This window comes from Nycticebus coucang, chromosome X (assembly GCF_027406575.1).
Source record: "Nycticebus coucang isolate mNycCou1 chromosome X, mNycCou1.pri, whole genome shotgun sequence".
NCBI classification, from domain to species: Eukaryota; Metazoa; Chordata; class Mammalia; order Primates; family Lorisidae; genus Nycticebus; species Nycticebus coucang.
The window spans coordinates 88,885,568-88,907,072 of NC_069804.1; the positions used below are offsets into that span (position 1 = coordinate 88,885,568).

General features: G+C 38.7%; 1 protein-coding gene across 9 annotated transcripts in view; it reads right to left on the reverse strand.

Moving 5' to 3' along the window:
• ATRX (ATRX chromatin remodeler) overlaps positions 1-21,505 on the reverse strand; it is a 357,519-nt gene that overhangs the window by 265,658 nt on the left and 70,356 nt on the right. For all 9 annotated transcript variants that reach the window (XM_053579351.1, XM_053579357.1, XM_053579356.1 and 6 more), the window contains exon 2: positions 10,961-11,073. In XM_053579351.1, coding sequence (XP_053435326.1) covers positions 10,961-11,073 — 113 coding nt within the window. The remainder of the gene's footprint in view (positions 1-10,960; positions 11,074-21,505) is intronic.

Sequence of the window (21,505 nt, forward strand, 5' to 3'; positions counted from 1 at the left end):
CAATCTGACCTCTCCCCTCCCCTCCCATCCCCCCATCCCTCCTTCATCCTGAGCCATAGTTGTGATCTATTCTTCATATGAAAGTGTGAGACATTGTAAATTGGTTTCATAATAGTACTGAGTACATTGGATATTTTTTCTTCCATTCAAAACTACATTACTGGGATCTGATCAAACTAAAAAGCTTTTACACAGTAAGTAAAGCAAGCAGACAGCCCTCAGAAGAGGAGAGGATATTTGCAGGCTATGCCTCTGACAAAGGTTTGATAACCAGAATCCACAAAGAACTCAAACTTATTAATAAAAAAAGAACAAGTAATCCCATTTCATTGTGGGCAAGGGACTTGAATAAAAGCTTCTCTAAAGAAGATAGCCACATGGCCTACAGACACATGAAAAAATGCTCATCATCTTTAATCATCAGAGAAATGCAAAATCAAAACCACTTTGAGATATCATCTAACTCCAGTAAGAGTGGCTCACGTAACAAAATCCCAAATCTACAGATGTTGCACTGGATGTGGAGAATAAGGAATACTTCTGCACTGCTGGTAGGAGTGCAAGCTAATATGTCCCTTTTGGAAAGAAGTATGGAGAATACTCAAGGATCTAAAAGTAGACCTGTCATTTGATCCTGGAATTCCTCTACTAGGTGTATATCCAAAAGACCAAAAATCACTTTATAACAAAGACATTTGCACCAGATTGTTCATTGTAGCTCAATTCGTAATAGCCAAGTCATAGAAGAAGCCCAAGTGCCCATGAACCCATGAATGAAGTAACAAATTGTGGTATATGTAACCATGGAATATTATGCAGCCTTAATAAAAGATGGAGACTTTACCTCTTTTACATTTGCATTTCAGATTTGGGATTAGGGATACTCAACCTGTACATATCCATGCCATGGAATACTACTCTTCAATAAAAAGGAAGACTACTGATACCTGCAAAACCCCTATCATAAAAGATTACTTACTGCATGACTCCACTTACATAGCATATTTGAAATAACATGATTTTCGGCTCGGCACCTGTAGCTCAAATGGCTAAGGTGCCAGCCACATACACCAGAGCTGGCAGGTTCAAATCCAGCCCAGGTATGCCAAACAACAATGACAACTATAACCAAAAAATAGCCGGGCATTGTGGCTGGCAGCTACTTGGGTGGCTAAGGCAAGAAAATTGCTTAAGCCCATGAGTTGGAGGTTCCTATGAGCTGTGACACCACGGCACTCTACCCAGGGTGACAGCTTTAGGCTCTATCTCAAAAAAAAAAAAAAAATGAAATAACAAGATTTTCAAAGTACAGGACATATTAGTGGTTGCCAGGTGCTACACACAAGCAAGGGCGGAGGAGGGAGGTTGATGTGATTTTAAAAAGATAAGATGAGAAACCCTGTAGTGATGGAACTGTTCTGTATTTTCACAGTTATGGTAGATATATGAATGAGTCCAGGTAATAAAATTATATAGAACTTAATAAACATATACATACACATATAAGGATAAGTAAAAATGAGGAAATCTTAATCAGATTATAGATTTTATCCATGTCAATATCCTGGTTATGTTATTATGTAACAGTTTTATAAAATTTTACCCTTAGGGGAAACTGGGCAATGTGTACAGGAGTTCTCTCTGTATTAGTTGTAGATTCACTTGCAGGTCTAATAATTATCTCAATAAAAATAACAGTTTAAAAAACTCTCAGCTAACTAGGAACACAGGAGAACTTCCTCAGTTTGATAAAGAACATTTATAACAATCCTACACAACAACCAAAATTCACTGTGAAAGACTAAATGTTTTCCCTAAATCTGGAAACACCAAATGGATGTCTGCTATCATTCTCCTTCAATATAATACTGGAAAACACAGGAAGCCCTAACCAGCATAACAAGGCAAGAAAAGGAATTAAAAGGCACACAGATGGAAAGGAAGAAATAAAACTGTCCCTATTTGCAGATGACATCATTGTCTATGTAGAAAATCACAAAGAATCTAAAAGGAGGGAAAAAAGACTCCTGGAACTAATAAGTTCACCAAGTTCATAGGACAACATAAAAAAGTCCACTGAATTTCTATACACCTGCAATGAATAAGTGAAATCTAAAATTTAAAAACAATACAATTTAAAAATAGCACCAGCCAGGTGGGGTGGCTCACACCTATAATCCCAGCCCTCTGGTAGGCCAAAGTGGAAGGATCACTTAAACCCAGGAGTTTGAGACCAACCTGGGTAACAGTGAGACTCCACCTTTACAAAAAAAACTTGAAAAATTAGCTGGGCATAGGGCAGCTCCTGTGTCTCAGTTGGTAAAGGCGCTGGCCCCATATACCAAGGGTGCAGGGTTCAAACCTGGCCCCAGCCGAATTGCAACAAAAAAATACCCGGGCGTTGTGGTGGGCCCTGTAGTCCCAGCTACTCGGGAGGCTGAGGCAAGAGAATCACTTAAGCCCAGGAGTTGGAGGTTGCTGTGAGCTATGTGATGCCACAGCACTCAACCAAGGGCCATAAAGTGAGACTCTGTCTCTACAAAAAAAAAAAAAAAAAAGGTTTAGCTGGGCATAATGGTGCGTGCCTGTAGCTCCAGCTACTTGAGGGGCTGAGATAGGAGTATTGCTTGAGCCCAGGAGTTGGAGGCTATACTGAGCTATGATGACACTACTGCACTCTAGCCTATGCAATAGAGACTCTTTCTGAAAAACAAAATAATAATTAAAATAAATAAGCTGGCCAGAAATGCCATCTTCTAGTAATTCATGATAAACACAAAGGGAAATAGGAGAACCACCCAATACGTGTTCTCTGGGCCTTTTAGAAAACACATGTAGTTATTCCATTGGCCACATATATGCAAATCTACAAGAAAGATGATATTGTAGATATCAAGGGAATGGGTACTGTTCAAAAAGGGGATGCCATACAAATGTTACCATGGCAAAACTGGAAGAGTCTACAATGTCACCCAGCATGCTGTTGGCATTGTAAACAAACAAGTTCAGGCCAAGATTCTTGCCAAGAGGATTAATGTTCGTATTGAGCATTATTAAGCACTATAAGAGCTGATAGCTTCCTAAAAACGTGTGAAGGAAAATGATCAGAAAAAGGAAGCCAAAGAGAAAAATACCTGGGTTCAACTGAAGCGCCAGCCTATTCCACTCAGAGAAGCACACTTGGTGAGAATCAATGGAAAAGAACCTGAGATCCTGGAACTCATTCCCTATGAATTCATGGCATAACAGGCATACAGCATAGAACACAGGAGAACCAAGAGAACCAGTTGAGCAGGAGCATAAAATGCTGGAACCTATTCCCCATGAATTCATGGCATAATAGGTGTATAGCATGGCACACAGGATAACCAAGAGAACCAATGGAACAGGAACATAATGTGCTGGAACCTATTCCCCATGAATTCATGGCATAATAGGCATAGCAAGCTTTGTCACATTCAACGGAAAGGCACCTCCATGAGCTGCTGGAACCTTTTCCCTATGAATACATGGCATCATATGTATTAAAAATAAAAGGCTACTATAAAAATGTTTCTCTTCATTGACTAAAAGTGTGGTATTCCCTTCCCCAAACAAGTATTTAAGGCAGATTTTAATAGCATCCTAAAAAAAAAAAATAAGCACCCCAAAACCTGAAATACTTAGGTAAAAACCTACCAAATATACGTAACATTAGTATGCAAATAACTGCAAGATACTAAGCCAACACAGTTTCTAATGAGTCCTTTTTTCCTGAATAAAAGGACTTGGGATGACTTAGACATTCTCATTCTTGAGCCACTTTTTCTTTTTTTTTTTTTGGCCGGGGCTGGGTTTGAACCCGCCACCTCAGGCATATGGGACCGGCGCCCTACTCCTTGAGCCACAGGTGCCGCCCTAGACATTCTCATTCTTGATATGTGTTTGGTTGATGCCTATCTAGTTTTATAACTGTTTCTTGGGGAAAGGATTTGATGAACAAATTGTTCAGTATATTTTTCAATGTTTTCTGTTATCAGATCATACAATTTCTATTGGTTTACTGGTCTATCAAATTCATTGATACTTCAGCTACCTCAAATGTTCCGTGTTAAAATACATACAATGATCGATTATTCAGAAAATAATTTTTTCAGTTCTGGAATTTGAAACTTTTTCTTATAGTTTCTATTTCTGTACTGAAATTTCCTGTCTAGTCATCATAAACAGGTTTATTTGCCTTTTTATACTTCAACATGGTTATGATAGCTGCTTTCATATTCTGCCTGCTAATTTCAACAAATGAGTTGGCCAAAAAAAAATAAAATAAAATAAAAAACAAGTGAGTTGGTCACCACTGATCCTTTTTCCTTTTGAGCATAGGTCACATTTCCTTTCTTCATCTGTCTAGTATTTCTGATTGGATACTGGATATTGTGTCGGATACAATGAAGACACTGCATGATTATGTTCCTCCAAAGAACTGATACTTTCATTACAACAAATAGTTAACTTACCTGAAATTAAATTCCAAACTATCCATCCCATAGTAGGAAACAACTGGAAGTTTTGTTCTGATCTTTTAGCCCTAACCAGGCAGCCAGGAATCTTAGCTAAACTTAGGTTATACAGCCAGAGCTATAGATAAAAGGTTTTTGCTTTGTTGTTTGTTTGTGTGTTTGTTGGCAGAATTTGGGACTCCCATTCTGTGGTTCTCTTCTAGGTGGGATCTCCCCATTTACTTTACAGCTGCTATGGTCTACCTGAATTTTTTCCTTATACAATATCCAATAAGAACGCAGGTTTTTACTCAATCTTAACTGCCACAGATAGAGCTAATTGGATCATTCTCTAAGGCAAAAAGTCTTAACAATGAGGAATTCAGCAACTGGCATGTCCTTCTTCTGTTGGTTGACTCGTCTCCAGTTGGCTTTTTGTCAGTCAGCATCTAGTTCTTTCAGTATGCTGCCCAGAGTTTATAACTGGTATTGGTATGTGATATGTTAGTCTTCCAGTACCCAGAGGAACTCAACTAACTAATGAATACAAGACTCTGACAATATAACTTCATTTTAAAGATGAAAAGAACTTTAACAAATACTGAACTCTAGTTAGGTTTCTTCAATGTAGTGGTAGGGCTGACAATTCTGACACTATATGTGTATGATGAAGACTAGGCAAATTAATACATAAATTAAGGAGCTAAGTTTCTTTCTGTAGGAGAAAGAAGTTAAAACTATGGAAAGGAGAAGACTAGATGAAGTCTGTGGCATCAAACCAGAATCAAAAATATCAATATCAAAAACAAAAAGAAAATATCAATATCAATTCATGAAAACAGAACACATATATTGGTTTCTCTGTGAAACAGCCCGGAAGCAAAGATACACTGGTGGATATCCTGGTGGGAATGAGCACATTATGTACCCTGATCTTGGTTTCTAAATACCATATCCCCCTAAAAGGAATCAGAACTCCTAGGAGAAATAAGTGATTTCAGGGTTGAGGGGCAGTTTAAAGCAAGCCTTCAACATCTTGGGGATGCAGAAAGTATAACAGATGTTTAAGAAATAATAAGGACTTGTAAAAAGGTCAGGAAGAGCCATTCAGATGGGGCTCTCACAGGTCAAAGCTGGTATAATTTAAGCACCAAAATAAGTAATGATATTAAGAGAATGTTCATGGAAAAATAGAGTATTAGTATATAATGAATAGGGAAGGTAGAACTTAAACACCTCCCTTACAGAACTGGATCAACTAAGAAACATAGAAGGAATGACAGATTAGAATATCACCATTTTGAACCCCAAATAGTAAATCATTTAACCAGAACACTGAATGGACACTGTGATAGCATTTCCAGGAATGGCCCACAAGATTACACACCCCTAATCCTAATTCCAAGAACCTGTCAATGTGATGAAATATCACTCCCATAAATGTGTTATGTAATAAGGCATAGCTGACTTTAAAAATTAGAGATTATCAGGAAGAGGTGAAAGGGAATGGGACACTAATATAATCACATGAATCCTTAAAAACAGAAAAAATTTTTTCCAGCTGGTAGAAAGCAGCAGAAGCAACAATTAAAAGGTATGTAAGAGGCTCAGCACCTGTGTCTCAAGCAACTAAGGCGCCAGCCACACACACCTGAGCTGGCAGGTTTGAATCCAGCCCGGGCCCACCAAACAATAATGACAGCTGCAACCAAAAATAGCCAAGCGTTGTGGTGGGCGCCTGTAGTCCCAGCTACTTGGGAGGCAGAAACAGGAGAATTGCTTGAGCCCAGGAGTTGGAGATTGCTGTGAGCTGTGATGCCATAGCACTCTACCCAGGGTAACAGCTTGAGGCTCTAGCTCAAAAAAAAAGGTATGTAAGAGAGATTCAAAGCATGAGAACGACTTAACATGGTGTTGGTTTTGAAGACAGAATGGGGGTCACGTGAAAATAAATGAGGATAGCTGAAAGGAGCTGAGACAAAGGACCATGGTCAATAATGAGTGAGAAACAGGGACCTCAGACCTATAATCACAAGGAATTGAATCCTGCCAACAACTTGAATGAGTTTGGAAATAAATTTTTCCACAGAGCCGCCAGAAAGGAACATAGTCCTACTGACACCTTGACTTTGACCTTGCCATATGTTGAGCAAACCCCAGAAAAGCCCACTGGCTTGCTGACCTATAGAACTGTGAGGTAATAAATTTGAGTGTTTTTAGGTTGCTAAATTTGTGGTCATTTGCAATAGAAAATATATTTAGTTAACTTTTGATGATTAAAAAGAATACCTAAGTAATCTCAAATTACTTGTTACAAAAGATTAAAACATAACTTTACAGTACATTAATCTAGCAAAAAAACGACAACCAAATAGTCTAAGTTAACAGCACTAATAAAAGGAACAAAGCATATTCAGTGTCCTGTGATACGTTCACTGATAACACTGATAAGCCCTATAGCCTATGGCTTGGAGGAGTTAGAGTTACAAGTAACACCTGTATAACTCGATAACGGAACACCTTGGTGAAAAGGGCATGGGGAGGGATTTAGCTCTATTAACCGAGATGAGAGCATTAATGAATTGGCAGTCTCTACACTTGTGGTGGTAAGAGCCAGAGATCAGCTCCATAAGAGGCTGGAGGAGAAGGCAGTCGGGGGTGAGCTCATTCTATCATGGACCTGCTTCCTCTGTCTCTGTCACTTCTCCTGCTTGCAGAATGCCAGCACATGTCTCTCTGCTAAAGACTGCTAAGATCTATTCTTCTAAGATGGCTTCTCCTTCAAAGACTGTTTAATCTCTCTCTCTCCCTCACGCTAAAGCAAATAGCCCTCAGGCACCTAAGAGCAATTGTTCCTGAGCTAGATAGCAAGGTGGTCCACATACAGAACACAGCTAGATAAGCCTGGGGCGGATACCTGGCCAGTCCCCGGCCTAGTAAGTGGCAACCCAGACAGGCCCTGATAAGTGGTGACCACGAAGGGACACTGACAAGTGTCCCTGCCAAAAAAAAAACATAACACAAATCTAATCATAACTAAACAGACAATCTACATTGAGGACTATTCATAAAGTAACTTGCACATTTCAAAAATGTCAATAGTCCCAACAGACAGAGAAACAGCTTCAGATTTTAAAAAGACTTTAGTCTTTTTAGAAATGACAACCATATGAAACATGTAATTCTGCCTGGACTTAAGAGGAAAAGACTTAGCTATGAACAATATTATTGGGGCAACTGATGAAGTGTCACACTTTATGGGGGCAAGACATGATTGCAAGAGGGACTTTACCTAACAATTGCAATCAGTGTAACCTGGCTTATTGTACCCTCAATGAATCCCCAACAATAAAAAAAAATAAAATAAAATAAAATAAAAAAATAAAGACTGTGAATTAGAAAACAGCACATATTTAGTTTTACTTACCTACTTACCCTTCCCATAATTACTCACTACTTCCTGTATTTTGGTGTTGCCATTTCAAATTATTTTCCTTCTGATATCAGAAAACCTTTAATTTCCTCTAGCATAGGTCTGCTGACATCAAGTTCTCATGTTTTGTTTGTCTAGATATGTCTTTATTCCACCCCTCATTTCTGAAGGATGCTTTTCCTGAATAAAGAGTTCTATGGTGGCAATCACAGTCATGCACCACATAAAGACATTCCAGTCAACAATAAATAGTGACAATGGTCCCATGAGATTATAATTCTGCATTTTTACTGTAGCTTTTCTATTTAGATGTATTTATTTATTTATTTATTTTTTTTTTTTTTTTTAGACAGAGCCTCAAGCTGTCGCCCTGGGTAGAGTGCTGTGGCATCATAGCTCACAGCAACCTCAAACTCCTGGGCCCAAGCGATTCTCCTGCCTCTCCCTCCCAAGCAGCTGGGACTACAGGCACTGGCCACAATGCCCGGCTATTTTTTGGTTGCAGCTGTCATTGTTGTTTGGCGGGCCCAGGCCAGACTCAAACTCGCCAGCTCAGGTATATGTGGCTGGCACCTTAGCTGCTTGAGCCACAGGCACCAAGCCTGTTTAGATTATTTAGATACACAAATAAATACTTATTGTGTTCTAATCATCTACAGTATTCAGTACAGTAACATGCTATACAGGTATGTAATGGGTTATACCATCTAGGTGTGAATAAGTACACGCCATGATATTTGCACGACAAAATCTCTCCATGAGCTTGGCACAGTGGCTCACACCTATAACCCCAGCACTTAGGGAAGTCAGTGTGGGAGGATCACTTGAGCCTAGAAGTTTGAAACTACACTGAGTTATAATTAAGACTTTTTACTCCAACCTGGACAAAAGAGCAAGACATAGTCATTTAAAAATAAAAATTACCCAGCGATGCATTTCTCAAAACACATCCCCATCATTAAGTGATGCAAGACCATATATATATATTTTTTTTTTTTGAGACAGAGTCTCACTCTGTTGCCCAGACTAGAGTGCCATGGCATCAGCCTAGCTCATAGCAACCTCAAGCTCCTGGTTCAAGCAATCCTCCTGCCTCAGCCTCCCAAGTCGCTGGGACTATAGGTGTCTTCCACAACACCTAGATAACTTCTCTATTTTTAGCAGAGATGAGGTCTCATGCTTACTCAGGCTAATTTTTCTATTTTGTGTAGAGACAGGGTCTCACTCTTGCTCAGGCTAGTCTCAAACTCCTGAGATTGAGCAATCCTCCTGCCTCAGCCTTACAGAGTGCTAGAATTATAGGCATGAGCCACCATGGCTGGCCTTGTTACTGTATTTTTATTTGGCATATTAAATAAATCACTTCATTGCTTTTACTTCATAGTCATCTGCTTTCCAACAATTCTGTTGTTCAATGAATCGTCAGTGTTACTTTAGTTCCTTTGGAAATATTACAAGATATTTTCTTTCCCCAGCTACTTTCAAGATTTTCTCTTATTTTTTATCCTTTAGGAAAAGTTCAATTATGAACATTCCTACTTATAGTTTTCTTTGTATTAATCCTGCTTGGGGTTCACAAAACTTCTTGAATATGGGGCTTAATGTCTTTTGTCACTTTTTAGAAAATGCTAAACCAATATTTCTTCAAATTTGGCATCTGACCCATTCTTTCTCTTCTCTCCTTCTAGAACTTTAACTATATATATGATTAAACTTTTCACTGTGATCTAATATTTATACATTTTGTACATATTGTGTGTGTATTATATCTACCCTTAAAAACCTGAAAATGTTAATTGCCACATGATACAAGATGTTTCAGAGAGAGGAAAGACAGGAGGTGTTAAGTGTTTTAATAAAAAAACAAATGTACCTAATCTACTCAGAGGAACATAAAAATTTAAGTCCTAAGAGTCAAATGCTAGGATAATATATTTCTATACTACTCCTGCCTCTTTTAATACTACGTATTTGTTACAGTCAACATCATCAGCCATTCAATAAAATGTAAAACATTTTTTTTGTTTTGAGAAAGAGTCTTATTATGTCACCCTCGGTAGAGTGTCCTGGCATCACAGTTCACAGCAACCTCAAACTCTTGGGCTTAAGCAATTCTCTTGCCTCAGCCTTCTGATCAGCTGGGATTACGGGTGCCGGCCACAACGCCTGGGTATTTTTGTTGTTGTTGTCGTTGTTTAGCAGGCCATAGCCAGATTCGAACCCACCAACCCTGGTGCATGTTGCTGGCACCCTAAACACTGAGTTACAGGTGCTGAGCCTTTCTTTTCTTTGAGACACTCTCACTATGTCACCCTCGGTAGAGTTTCATGGTGTCACAGGTCACAGAAACCTCTAACTCTTGGGCTTAAGTGATTCTCTTGCCTCAACCTCCCAAGTAGCTAGGACTACAGGTGCCCCACCACAACACATGGCTATTTTTTGTTACTGTTGTCATTGTTGTTTAGCTGACCTGGGCTGGGTTCTAATCTGCCATCCTCGGTATATGTGGCTGACGCGGTAACCACTGTGCTACGGGTGCCAAGCCTTTTGTGGGTTTTTTTTTTTTTTTTGGAGACAGAGTCTCAAGCTGTTACCCTGGGTAGAGTGCTGTGGCATCATAGCTCACAGCAACCTCCAACTCAGGCTCAATCAATCTTCTTGCCTCAGTTTTTCTATTTCTTTTACTTAGAGACAGGATCTCACTTTTGCTCAGGCTGTTCTCAAACTCCTGAGCTCAAGCAATCTACCCACCTTGGCCTCCCAAAGTGCTAGAATCACAGACGTTAGCCACCAGGCCCAGACTATAAAACATTTTCATTTATATTTCCATTGTGCTTCCTTCTTTAAGTTCTTATAACAATACAAACTTACACTTTTACTTACCAAAATAAAAATTTCATATATCAGATACTAGCAAAGACAAAGGGGCTTCTATGAAGCCTGCTAATCTGTCATTTTCCACAAACTGAAAACCTTTAATAGCTGCTCCCCTTAAAGAATAATTGAAAAAATAAGACTAGAAAATACAGCACATTCCTTTTCAATTTACCTGTGTTTTGATTCATAGCAAATCGTGGAGGAGAACTTGTTTCTTCAGATTCTTCTGATGAGTGCGCAAGGAAGTCATGAAGCTTCTGCACCAATGTATTCAATTTGCTTTCACTATTGAAACAAAAATTTAAAGAACTCCCTTAATTAGCCTGTCACGTTATTTTTTTTAATTTATTTATTTTTATTGATTTTTATTGTTAAATCATAGCTGTGTACTTAATTAACTGTAAAGCTCTAACAAATTAAAAACCTAAATATACTGTAAGTCTTTGGGGAGTAGGCATAATCAAAGCAAAATGAATTTTATTTCACTGAGGATATAAAAATATGAGTAACAAAACCTCCCTGTACACTAGGATCAAAACATCATTTCAGAAAACTGCTTGATACTACCCACTAAACGTTTTCAAGATACTGAGATCTTTCAATGTACTCTTATGTAAAACTTTGTCTTAAATTACAGTGTGTCCCCAAAGTCACCATATATAGGAAAAAATGTGAAATTATAGCTACATGTACCTTTATTTACAAAATGTTCACTGAAAATTTTTACAAAATCTTCTCTACACGCTGGCTGCCTCTGTAAAATTTTATAGTAAATATTTTGTAAATAAAGGTACATTCAACTACAATTTCCTATCTTCCTTTATGTATGGCAATTTGGGGGGCACCTTATATTTAAGACGTATCACAAAATACTAACTTTAACCTAATTTTAAAGAAATAATAAACCACAAAAGATTTTTTAAAAACCACATGGCCAGGCACAGTGGCTCATGCCTATAAATCTAACACTCCAAGATGCCAAGGCAGGGAGATTGCGTGAGCTCAGGAGTTTGAGACCGGCCTGAGCAATGGCTAATAGAAAAATTAGCGGGGTGTTTTGGCAGGCACCTATAGTCCTGGGTGTGCAAGAGACTGAGGCAGGAGTATCATGGATCACTTGAACCCAGGAGTTTGAGGTTGTTGTGAGCTAAACTGATGACATGGCACTCTAGCCTAGGCAACAGAATGAGACTCCGTCTGGAAAGGAAAGGAAAGGGGAAACGGAAGGGGGAAGAGTAGGGTAGGGGAGAAGAGTAGGGAAGGGGGAAAGAGAGGGAAGGTGAATAGGGAAGGTGATGGGAAGGGATGGGGATGAAAAAGGGGAGGTGGAAGGTGAGGGGGGAAGGGGAAGAAAGAGAGAGGAACAGAGGGGAAGGGAGGGGAAGGGAGGGGAGAGGAGGAAAGGGGAGGAGCAAATTTAGGGAGATTAAAAGGCAAGAAGGTATTCATATTTAAATTATATCCATTCTTCCTTCACAATCAACAGCTGGACCTTGTACATATCTTGTCATCTTACCATCAAGCACTTTAGTTACCATTTCCTCTCACTTGTATATACCCTATAATAGGGAAAGTCAGAAACCAAAATATATACGTAGATCACATTTTCAAGAAAGATTTAAACTTGCCAACATCCAAAAAAGGGGAGGCCAAGAACAGAGATGAAACGAAACTCATATTGCCATCCAATCTTCAACAAAGCAAAAAAAAGCACACACTGGGCAAAATAATCTGTAATTCAGTAAGTGGTGCTGAGAGAACCGAACAGCCACATGTAAAAGACTGAAACAGGACCCACACCTCTCACCACTCACAAAAATTAACTCATGATAGATAAAATATTTAAACCTAAAACATGAAACTATAAAAATTCTAGAAGAAAGTATAGGAAAAGCTCTTAAAGATATTGGCCTAGGGAAAAAATTTATGAAGAGGATCCCAATGGCAACTGCTGCAAGCAAGAAAAGGATCAGATCAAGGGATCGGATCAAGCTAGAACATTTCTGCACAGCCAAGACACAATCAACAAAGCAGACAACCTACAGAATTGGGAGGAGATATTTACATGCAACACATCCTACAAAGGTGTGATAACCAGAATCTACAAAGAACTCAAGCAAATCAACAAGAAAAGCTCAAACAACCCCATTTAAAACTGGGCAAGAAATATGAACAGAAACATTTCCCTCAAAGATAAAAGAATGGCCTACAAACAAATGAAAAAATGCTCATAATTTCTAATCATCAGGAAAATGAAAATCAAAACCATAATGAGATATCACCTAACCTCAGTGAGAACTGCTCACATCATAAAGTCCCAAAGCAACAGATGCTGATGTGGCTGTGGAAAGGAACACTCATACGCTATTGGTGAGACTGCAAACTAATGCAACCTTGATGGAGAACAGTATAGTGATTCCTCAAAGAACTAAAAGTAGATCTACCATTTGCTCCCACATTCCCAGTACTAAGTATTTACCCAAAGTAAAAAAAAAAAAAAAAGACGTTTTATCATAAAGACACTTGCAATCAAATGTTTACAGAAGCACGATTCACAATCAGAAAGATGTGCAAACAGCCCACTACCCTTCAATACATGAATAAATTAATAAATATGGTATATGTATACCATGAAATATTACTCAGCCATAAAAAGATATCTAACATATTTTGTAGCAACCTGGATGGAACTGGAGACCATTCTCCTAAGTATCACAAGAATGGAAAAACAACCACATGTATTCAATATTAAATTGGAACTAGTTGATCAAAACCTATTTGCTTATATGGAAACTAAATTTAATAAAATTCAAGTGGTAGGGAGAGAAGGGATGGGTAAATTCTGACATGAAAGCACATATAATGGCAATAAGAGTCTGTTAGGCTGAGGCAGATATGACACAGCTTGGTCTGGTTGGTTTAGGTCCTGCCTGAGCCTTCACTCCCTCTCTCCCATCCTTAATATTTTCTAAATTTAGCTCCCACCCTAAAGTATCTTCAGTAGTTTAGGTGGATTGATTTAGGAGATTAACTTTTGAATTGGAATGTTATTTTGGATTATAAGTTATATTGATTATTGTTTACTACAGTCATGGGTTCAGCCAATTATTATTTAAGGTAACAGTTAACATGGTCTTTGAACTCAAATGTATAAAACTGCAACGTTAGAAATGGAAGAGCAGAACAGTCTTGGAGAGGCTACTCTCACTGTTCTCCAGAATCCTGACCTTCTGACAAAGTTGGTGGACATATCTCTGTCTCTGAATATTGGCTAACAGTGACAGGCAGCAGGACCCTTCTTCGTCCAGTAACAAACAGGTATATTGCATGGGTATATTTCATACTTTCTGGGTAAAAACCATGCCTCTAACTCTGACTTTAACCTTAGAAAAGAAAACTATGTAACCAAAATTAAGAAAAAAAAACCATAGCAGAAAAAAAATTCCATAATCTATCAAATATATTTACTAAGCACTTATTATCTGAAAGGCCTCAGCAGTACTATCCTCTGCTTGGCACAGGATAACTGACAAAGATAAATAAAACATAGAACAGGAATCAGAAGGGCTCAGTCTTTCAGGGAAATATTTATATAACTAAATTTTATAGCATAAATTGTTAAGATATAATAGGTACAACTATAATACAAAAGAATTATAAGGAATTAAAGGTATAAATGCAGAAAGTAAACATTTGCCTCATTTTAATGAAATAAAATTTCCTAAACTTAAATGCAAGAGAGATTATAGAGGCGCCCCAGCCAGTTAGCATCCACCACGCCTCTCGGCCCAGTAGACCTCACCAAAATGCCATCTCAGATGGAGCACACCATGGAAACCAGGATGTTCAATTTTCACAAATTTGCCGGGGATAAAGGCTACTTAACAAAGGAGGATCTCAGAGAGCTCACGGAGAAGGAGTTCCTGAGATTTTTGGAAAATCAAAAAGACCCTCTGGCCTTAGACAAAATAATGAAGGACCTAGACCAGTGCCAAGATGGTAAAGTGGGCTTCCAGAGCTTCTTTTCCCTAATTGTGGGCCTCACCATTGCATGCAACAACTATTTTGTAGTACACATGAAGGAGAAGGGAAAGAAGTAGGCAGAACCCAGCAATTACTCTGCCCTGAAAAGTGTTCTCTCAGAGGATTTCTTCAAACATCTGCCCCACAGCTTCTCCCTATATAAGGATTTCATGAGCAGATCAGGATCCTTAGAATATATACAAATAAAATCCAACTCCCATTTGTCAAGCAGAGAAGAAAAAGCTAATTAAATGCCAGATGAGCTTTTGTTTTTTACATTGTTTGCATCCCCTTGCCCTCGATAAACATAATCCTTTTCTTAGTTCCAAAAAAAAAAGAGATAATAGATAAATCTGACTCCATCAAAATTCAAAACTTTTGCACATCAAAGAACATAATCAAAAAAAGGGAAAAGACAATCCGCCCAATGGGAGAAAGTTACTTTCAAATCATATATGCCATAAGGGTCTAATAACCAGAATATATAAAGAATTCTTACAATTAAACAATAAAAAGAGAAGGAGATTCGGTATCATCTGTTAAAACTTGAATGGATTTAGAGAACACTCTCCCAAGTATCACAGGAATGGAAAATCAAGCATCTCATGTACCCAATACTAGGTTGAAACTCACAGATTAAAAACAACGTGCACACCTGCGTTAAAAAACTTGATTAATGGGCGGCGCCTGTGGCTCAGTCAGTAAGGCGCCGGCCCCATATGCCGAGGGTGGTGGGTTCAAGCCCGGCCCCGGCCAAACTGCAACCAAAAAATAGCCGGGCGTTGTGGCGGGCACCTGTAGTCCCAGCTGCTCGGGAGGCTGAGGCAAGAGAATCACTTAAGCCCAGGAGTTGGAGGTTGCTGTGAGCTGTGTGAGGCCACGGCACTCTACCGAGGGCCATAAAGTGAGACTCTGTCTCTACAAAAATAAATAAATAAATAAATAAAAATAAAAAAAAAACATTAAAAAAAAAAAACTTGATTAATTTTTTTATTTTTTTTTGAGACGCAGCCTCAAGCTGTCACCCTGGGTAGAGTACCGTAGCATCACAGCTCACAGCAACCTCCAACTCCTGGGCTTAAGCGATTCTCTTGCCTCTGCCTCCCAAGTAGCTGGGACTACAGGCGCCCACTAGAATGCCTGGCTATTTTTTGGATATAGTTGTCACTGTTGTTTGGCAGGCCCAGGCTAGATTTGAACCCACCAGCTCTGGTGTATATGGCTGGCGCCTCAGCCACTTAAGCTACAGGCACCAAGCCAAAAAAAAAAAAAAAAAAAAAACTTGATTAAATTTAAGAAGCGAGAAGGGAGGGAGCAGGTTTAGGAAGTTCCCACTAACCTGCACTACCTATGGCTAAATGGCACACTCCAACCATTTAGCCATAGGTAGTGCAGGTTAGTGGGAACTTCCTAACCTTACAACTCCAACCTTACCTTATAAATGTAAACAATGTAACCTAATCACATGTATCCGCCTATTAATCCAAAGTAAATAAAAAATAAAAAGACAACTCAATTTTAAAATGAACAAGGGACTTGCATTTCTCCAAAGATGATATACAAATGACCAATAAGCATGTGAAAAAATGCTCAAGATCATTCGTCATTAGGGAGATTCAAATCAAAACCACAACAAGGAACCATCTTACACTTAATAGGATGAATATAATAATGATGCTTTTATAATGATAGTAACAGTGAATGTAATAAGTATAGGCAAGGATATGAAGAAACTGAAACTCACATACATTGCTAGTAAAACTATAAAATGGTAAAAGACACCATGAAAATCATTTTGGTAGTTACTCAAAAAGTTAAACAGTTAACAAACGACCCAGCAATTCTATTTCTAGATATATGCTGAAAAGAAATGAAACCATATGCCCATAGACAAAATAAATATACACAAAATAAGCACAGCAGCATTATCCATAATAACCAAAAAGTGGAAACCACCCAAATGCTCAATTGAGAAACAAAATGTGGAATATCCTTGGAATATTACACCCGAATAAAAAGGAATGAAATACTGATACATGATAAAACATGGATTACCCTTTCAAAACATTATGCTAAGAAGATGGGCACAACACACCATATATTTTATAATTCCCTTTCTATAAATGAAAGGTCCGGAATAGGCAACTCCATAAAGACAGAAAGTAGATTAGTAGCTACAAGGGGGTAAGGGGAATTGGAAAATATAGAGTAGCTTTTCAAGGTTGAAAATATATTCTAGAAGGCTGGGAATGGTGGCTCGTGCCTGTAATCCCAGCACTCTGGGAGGCTGAGACTGGTGGCTTGCCTGAGCAACCTAAGGCAGAGCAATACTGAGTCTCTAAAAACAGCTGGGTGTTGTGGTGGAGCACCTAAGCAGGGGTCCTCAAACTACGGCCCGCAGGCCACATGAGGCGGTATGATTGTATTTGTTCCCGTTTTGTTTTTTTTACTTCAAAATAAGATATGTGCAGTGTGCATAGGAATTTGTTGATTTTTGTTTGTTTGTTTTTTAAACTATAGTCCAGCCCTCCAACAGTCTGAGGGACAGTGAACTGGCCCCATTTAAAAAGTTTGAGGACCCCTGCCAGGGGCTGAGATAAAACAATCACTTGAGCCCAAGAGTTTGAGGTTGCTGTGAGCTATGATGCCACTTTACTCTACCAGGGACAACAAAATGAGACTCTAACTAAAAGAAAAAAAATAATAATAAAAAATATTCTAGAATTAGGTAGTAGTAATGTTTGCACAGCACTGTGAATTTACTTAAAAAAAAAAAAAAACTTTGAACCATGTACTTTAAAATGGTGCCTTTCAAGTTACATGAATTTTTTTTTAATTTTTTTATTAAATCATAACTGTATACAATGATATGATCATGGGGCATCATACACTCACTTCATAAACCATTTGACACATTTTTATCACAGTGGTTAACATAGCCTTTCCGACGTTATCTCAGTTACTGTGCCAAAACATTTACATTAAGTTACATGAATTTTATTACAATAAAACACCAGGACACGGAGGCACCTGTGGCTCAGTGGGTAAGGTGCTGGCCTCATATACCAAGAGTGATGGGTTCAAACCCAGCCCTGGGCACCTAAAACAGCAGTGGCAACTGCAACAAAAAACAGCCACTCACTGTGGTGGGTGCCTGTAGTCCCAGCTACTCAGGAGGCTGAGGCAAGAGAATCACTTAAGCCCAAGAGTTGGAGGTTGCTGTGAGCTGTGACACCACAGCACCCTACCAAGGACAACAGAGTGAGACTCTCAAAAAGAAAAAAGGACAGAAATTCAAGAAAACTCATACCAATTAAATTACATTAAAAAATACTTGTGCACACCCCTCTAGAAAAATTCTTTTTTTTCCTTTTATTAACTTATATACACATAGATCATGAACACATTTATGCTTTTTGGGGTACAACGTGTTGATTTTTTTTAATATACAATTTGGAAAAAAATATATACAATTTGAAATGGTTTCATCAAATTAATATACCTTTCACCTCATTTACTTGATTATTGGGTCAAGACATTTATGTTCTATACTTGGTAGATTTGACTTGTACCCTTACAATATGCCCCCACAGGTGTGGCCACACTGTTTACACTCCCTCTATTGAACCACCCCCCTCCCTTCCCATCCCCCTCTACATCTCTCATTCACCCTAGGCTATAGTTGTGATCTATCTTTCATAAGAAAATGTGAGTAATTATAAATTGGTTTCATAAAAGTATTGAGTACAGGGTGGCACCTGTGGCTCAAAGGGGTAGGGCGCTGGCCTCATATGCCAGAGGTGGTGGGTTCAAACCCAAACGCGGCCAAAAACTGCAGGGAAAAAATAAAAGTATTGAATACATAGCATACTTTTTTTTCCATTCCTGAGATACTTTACTAAGATGAATATTTTCCAGCTCCATCCATGTAAACATAAAAGAGGTAAAGTCTCCATCTTTTTTAAGGCTGCATAGTATTCCATAGTATACATGTACCACTATTTCTTAATCCATTCATGGGTCAATGGGCACTTGGGCTTCCTCCATGACTTGAACAATTATGAACTGAGCTACAATGAACAATCTGATGCAAATATCTTTGTTTCAAAGTGATTTTTTGTCTTTTGGATAAATACCTAATAGAGGAATTGCAGGATCAAATGGCACATTTAGGTGGCACCTGTGACTCAAAGGAGTCAATATAGTGGAGGTGGCGGGTTCAAACACGGAAAAACAAACAAACAAACAAAAAAATGGCAGGTCTACTTTCAGATCCCTGAGTGTTCTCCAAACTTTTCCAAAAGGAACGTATTAGCTTGCATTCCCACCAGCAGTGCTGAAGTGTTCCCTTTTCTCCACATCCACTCCAGTATCTGTAGTTTTGGGATTTTGCTATGTGGGCTACTGTTACTGGAGTTAGACAATATCTCAAGGTGGTTTTGATTTGCATTTCTCTGATAATTAAAGATTATGAGCATTTTTTCCTGTGTCTGTAGACCATGTGCCTGTCTTCTTCAAAGAAGCTTCTGTTCAAGTCTCTTGCCCACAATGAAATGGGATCACTTGTTCTTTTCTTTTCTTTTTTTTTTCGTAGAGACAGAGTCTCACTTTATGGCCCTCGGTAGAGTGCCGTGGCCTCACCCAGCTCACAGCAACCTCCAACTCCTGGGCCTAAGCGATTCTCTTGCCTCAGCCTCCCGAGTAGCTTGGACTACAGGCGCCCGCCACAACGCCCGGCTATTTTTTGGTTGCAGTTTGGCTGGGGCCGGGTTTGAACCCGCCACCCTCGGTATATGGGGCCGGCGCATTACCGACTGAGCCACAGGCGCCGCCCACTTGTTCTTTTCTTATTGATAAGTTTGAGTTCTCTGTGGATTCTGGTTATCAGACCTTTGTCAGAAACATAAACTGCAAATACCCTCTCCCATTCTGAAGGCTGTTGACTTGCTTTACTTATTGTGTTCCTGGCAGTGCAGAACATTTTTAATTTGATCAGATCCCAGTAACGTATTTTTGGTATTGCTTCAATTGCCCAGGGGGTCCTTCTCATAAATTGTCCTTCCAGGCCAATTCCTTTGAGTGTTTCCCCTGCACTCGCTCCAAGAATATTTATAGTTTCATGTCTTAAATGTAAGTCTTTTATCCAGTGAGAGTCAATTTTTGTTACAGGTGAAAGGTGTGGGTCCAATTTCAGTCTTCTACAAGTCACCAGACACTTCGCCCAGCCATTTGTTAAATAGGGACTCTTTCCACAAATTTATATTTTTGATAGACTTATCAAAGATCAAAAGATGGGGCGGCACCTATGGCTCAGTGAGCAGGGCACCGGTCCCATATGCCGGAGGTGGCAGGTTCAAACCTAGCCCCGGCCAAAAACCAAAAAAAAAAAAAAAAAAAAAGATCAAAAGATGATAAGTGTCTGAGTTCATCTCTTAGTTCACAATTCTGTTCCATACATCTACCTCTCTATTTTTGTGCCAGAACCATGCGCTATAGATCACTATGGATTTATAGTCTGAAGTCTGGTAGCATGATTCCTCCTGATTTGTTTTCATTCCTGAGAAATGTCTTGGCTACTCAAGGTTTTCTCTGTTTCCATATAAAATGAAGTACTAATTTTTCCAGATTTTTAAAGTATGACAGAGGTGATTTAATAGGTACCGCATTGAATGTGTAGATTGCTTTGGGTACTACGGACATTTTAACAATGTTGATTCTTCCCAGCCATGAGCATGGTATGTTTATCCATTTGTTAACATTTTCAGTTAGTTCTTTACTCAGAGTTTAATAGTTCTCTTGATAGAGATCTTTCACGTCCTTTGCTAGGTACACTCCTAGATATTTCATCTTCTTTGGCACTACTGTGAACAGAATAGAGTCCTTGATGGTTTGTTGAGCTTTATTATTGTTGGTATATATAAATGCTACTGATTTGTGACTTATTTTGAATCCTGAAACGCTGCTATATTCCTTGAACACTTCTAAGAGTTCTGTGGTTGAGTCCCTGGGGTTTTCTAGATATACAATCATATCATCTGCAAAGAGTGGAAGTTTGCTCTCCTCTGACCATATATGGATACCCTTGATCGCCTTCCCTTGCCTGATCACAAATGGCTAAGACATCCATTACAATATTAAAAAAGCAGTGGAGACAGTGGGAAACCCAGCCTGGTTCCTGATCTGAGTGGAAATGCTGTCAATTTTACTCCATTCAATATAATATTGGCTGTGGGTTTGCTGTAGATGGCCTTTATCAGTTTAACAAATGTCCCTTCTATACCTATTTTCTTAAGTGTTCTGATCATGAAAAGATGCTGGGTATTATCAAAATCATTTTTCTACATCAACAGAGAGAATCATATGGTCTTTGTTTCTTTGTTTCTCTGTTTGCTAGGATCTTGAATTTTTTTGCACCAATATTCATTAGAGATATTGGACTATAATTTTCTTTTCTTGTTGGGGCCTTTCCTGGTTTGGGGATCAGGGTGATATTTGCTTTGCAGAATGTGTTGGGAAGTATTCCTTCTTTTTCTATTTTGGAAAAAGTTAAGTAATACAGGTACTAGTTCCACTTTGAAGGTTTGGTAGAATTCTAATGTGAAGCCATCGAGTTCCATACTTTTCTTTTTAGGGAGATTTTGTATAGTTGATGCTATTTCAGAACTTGATATAGGCCTGTTCAACATTTCTACTT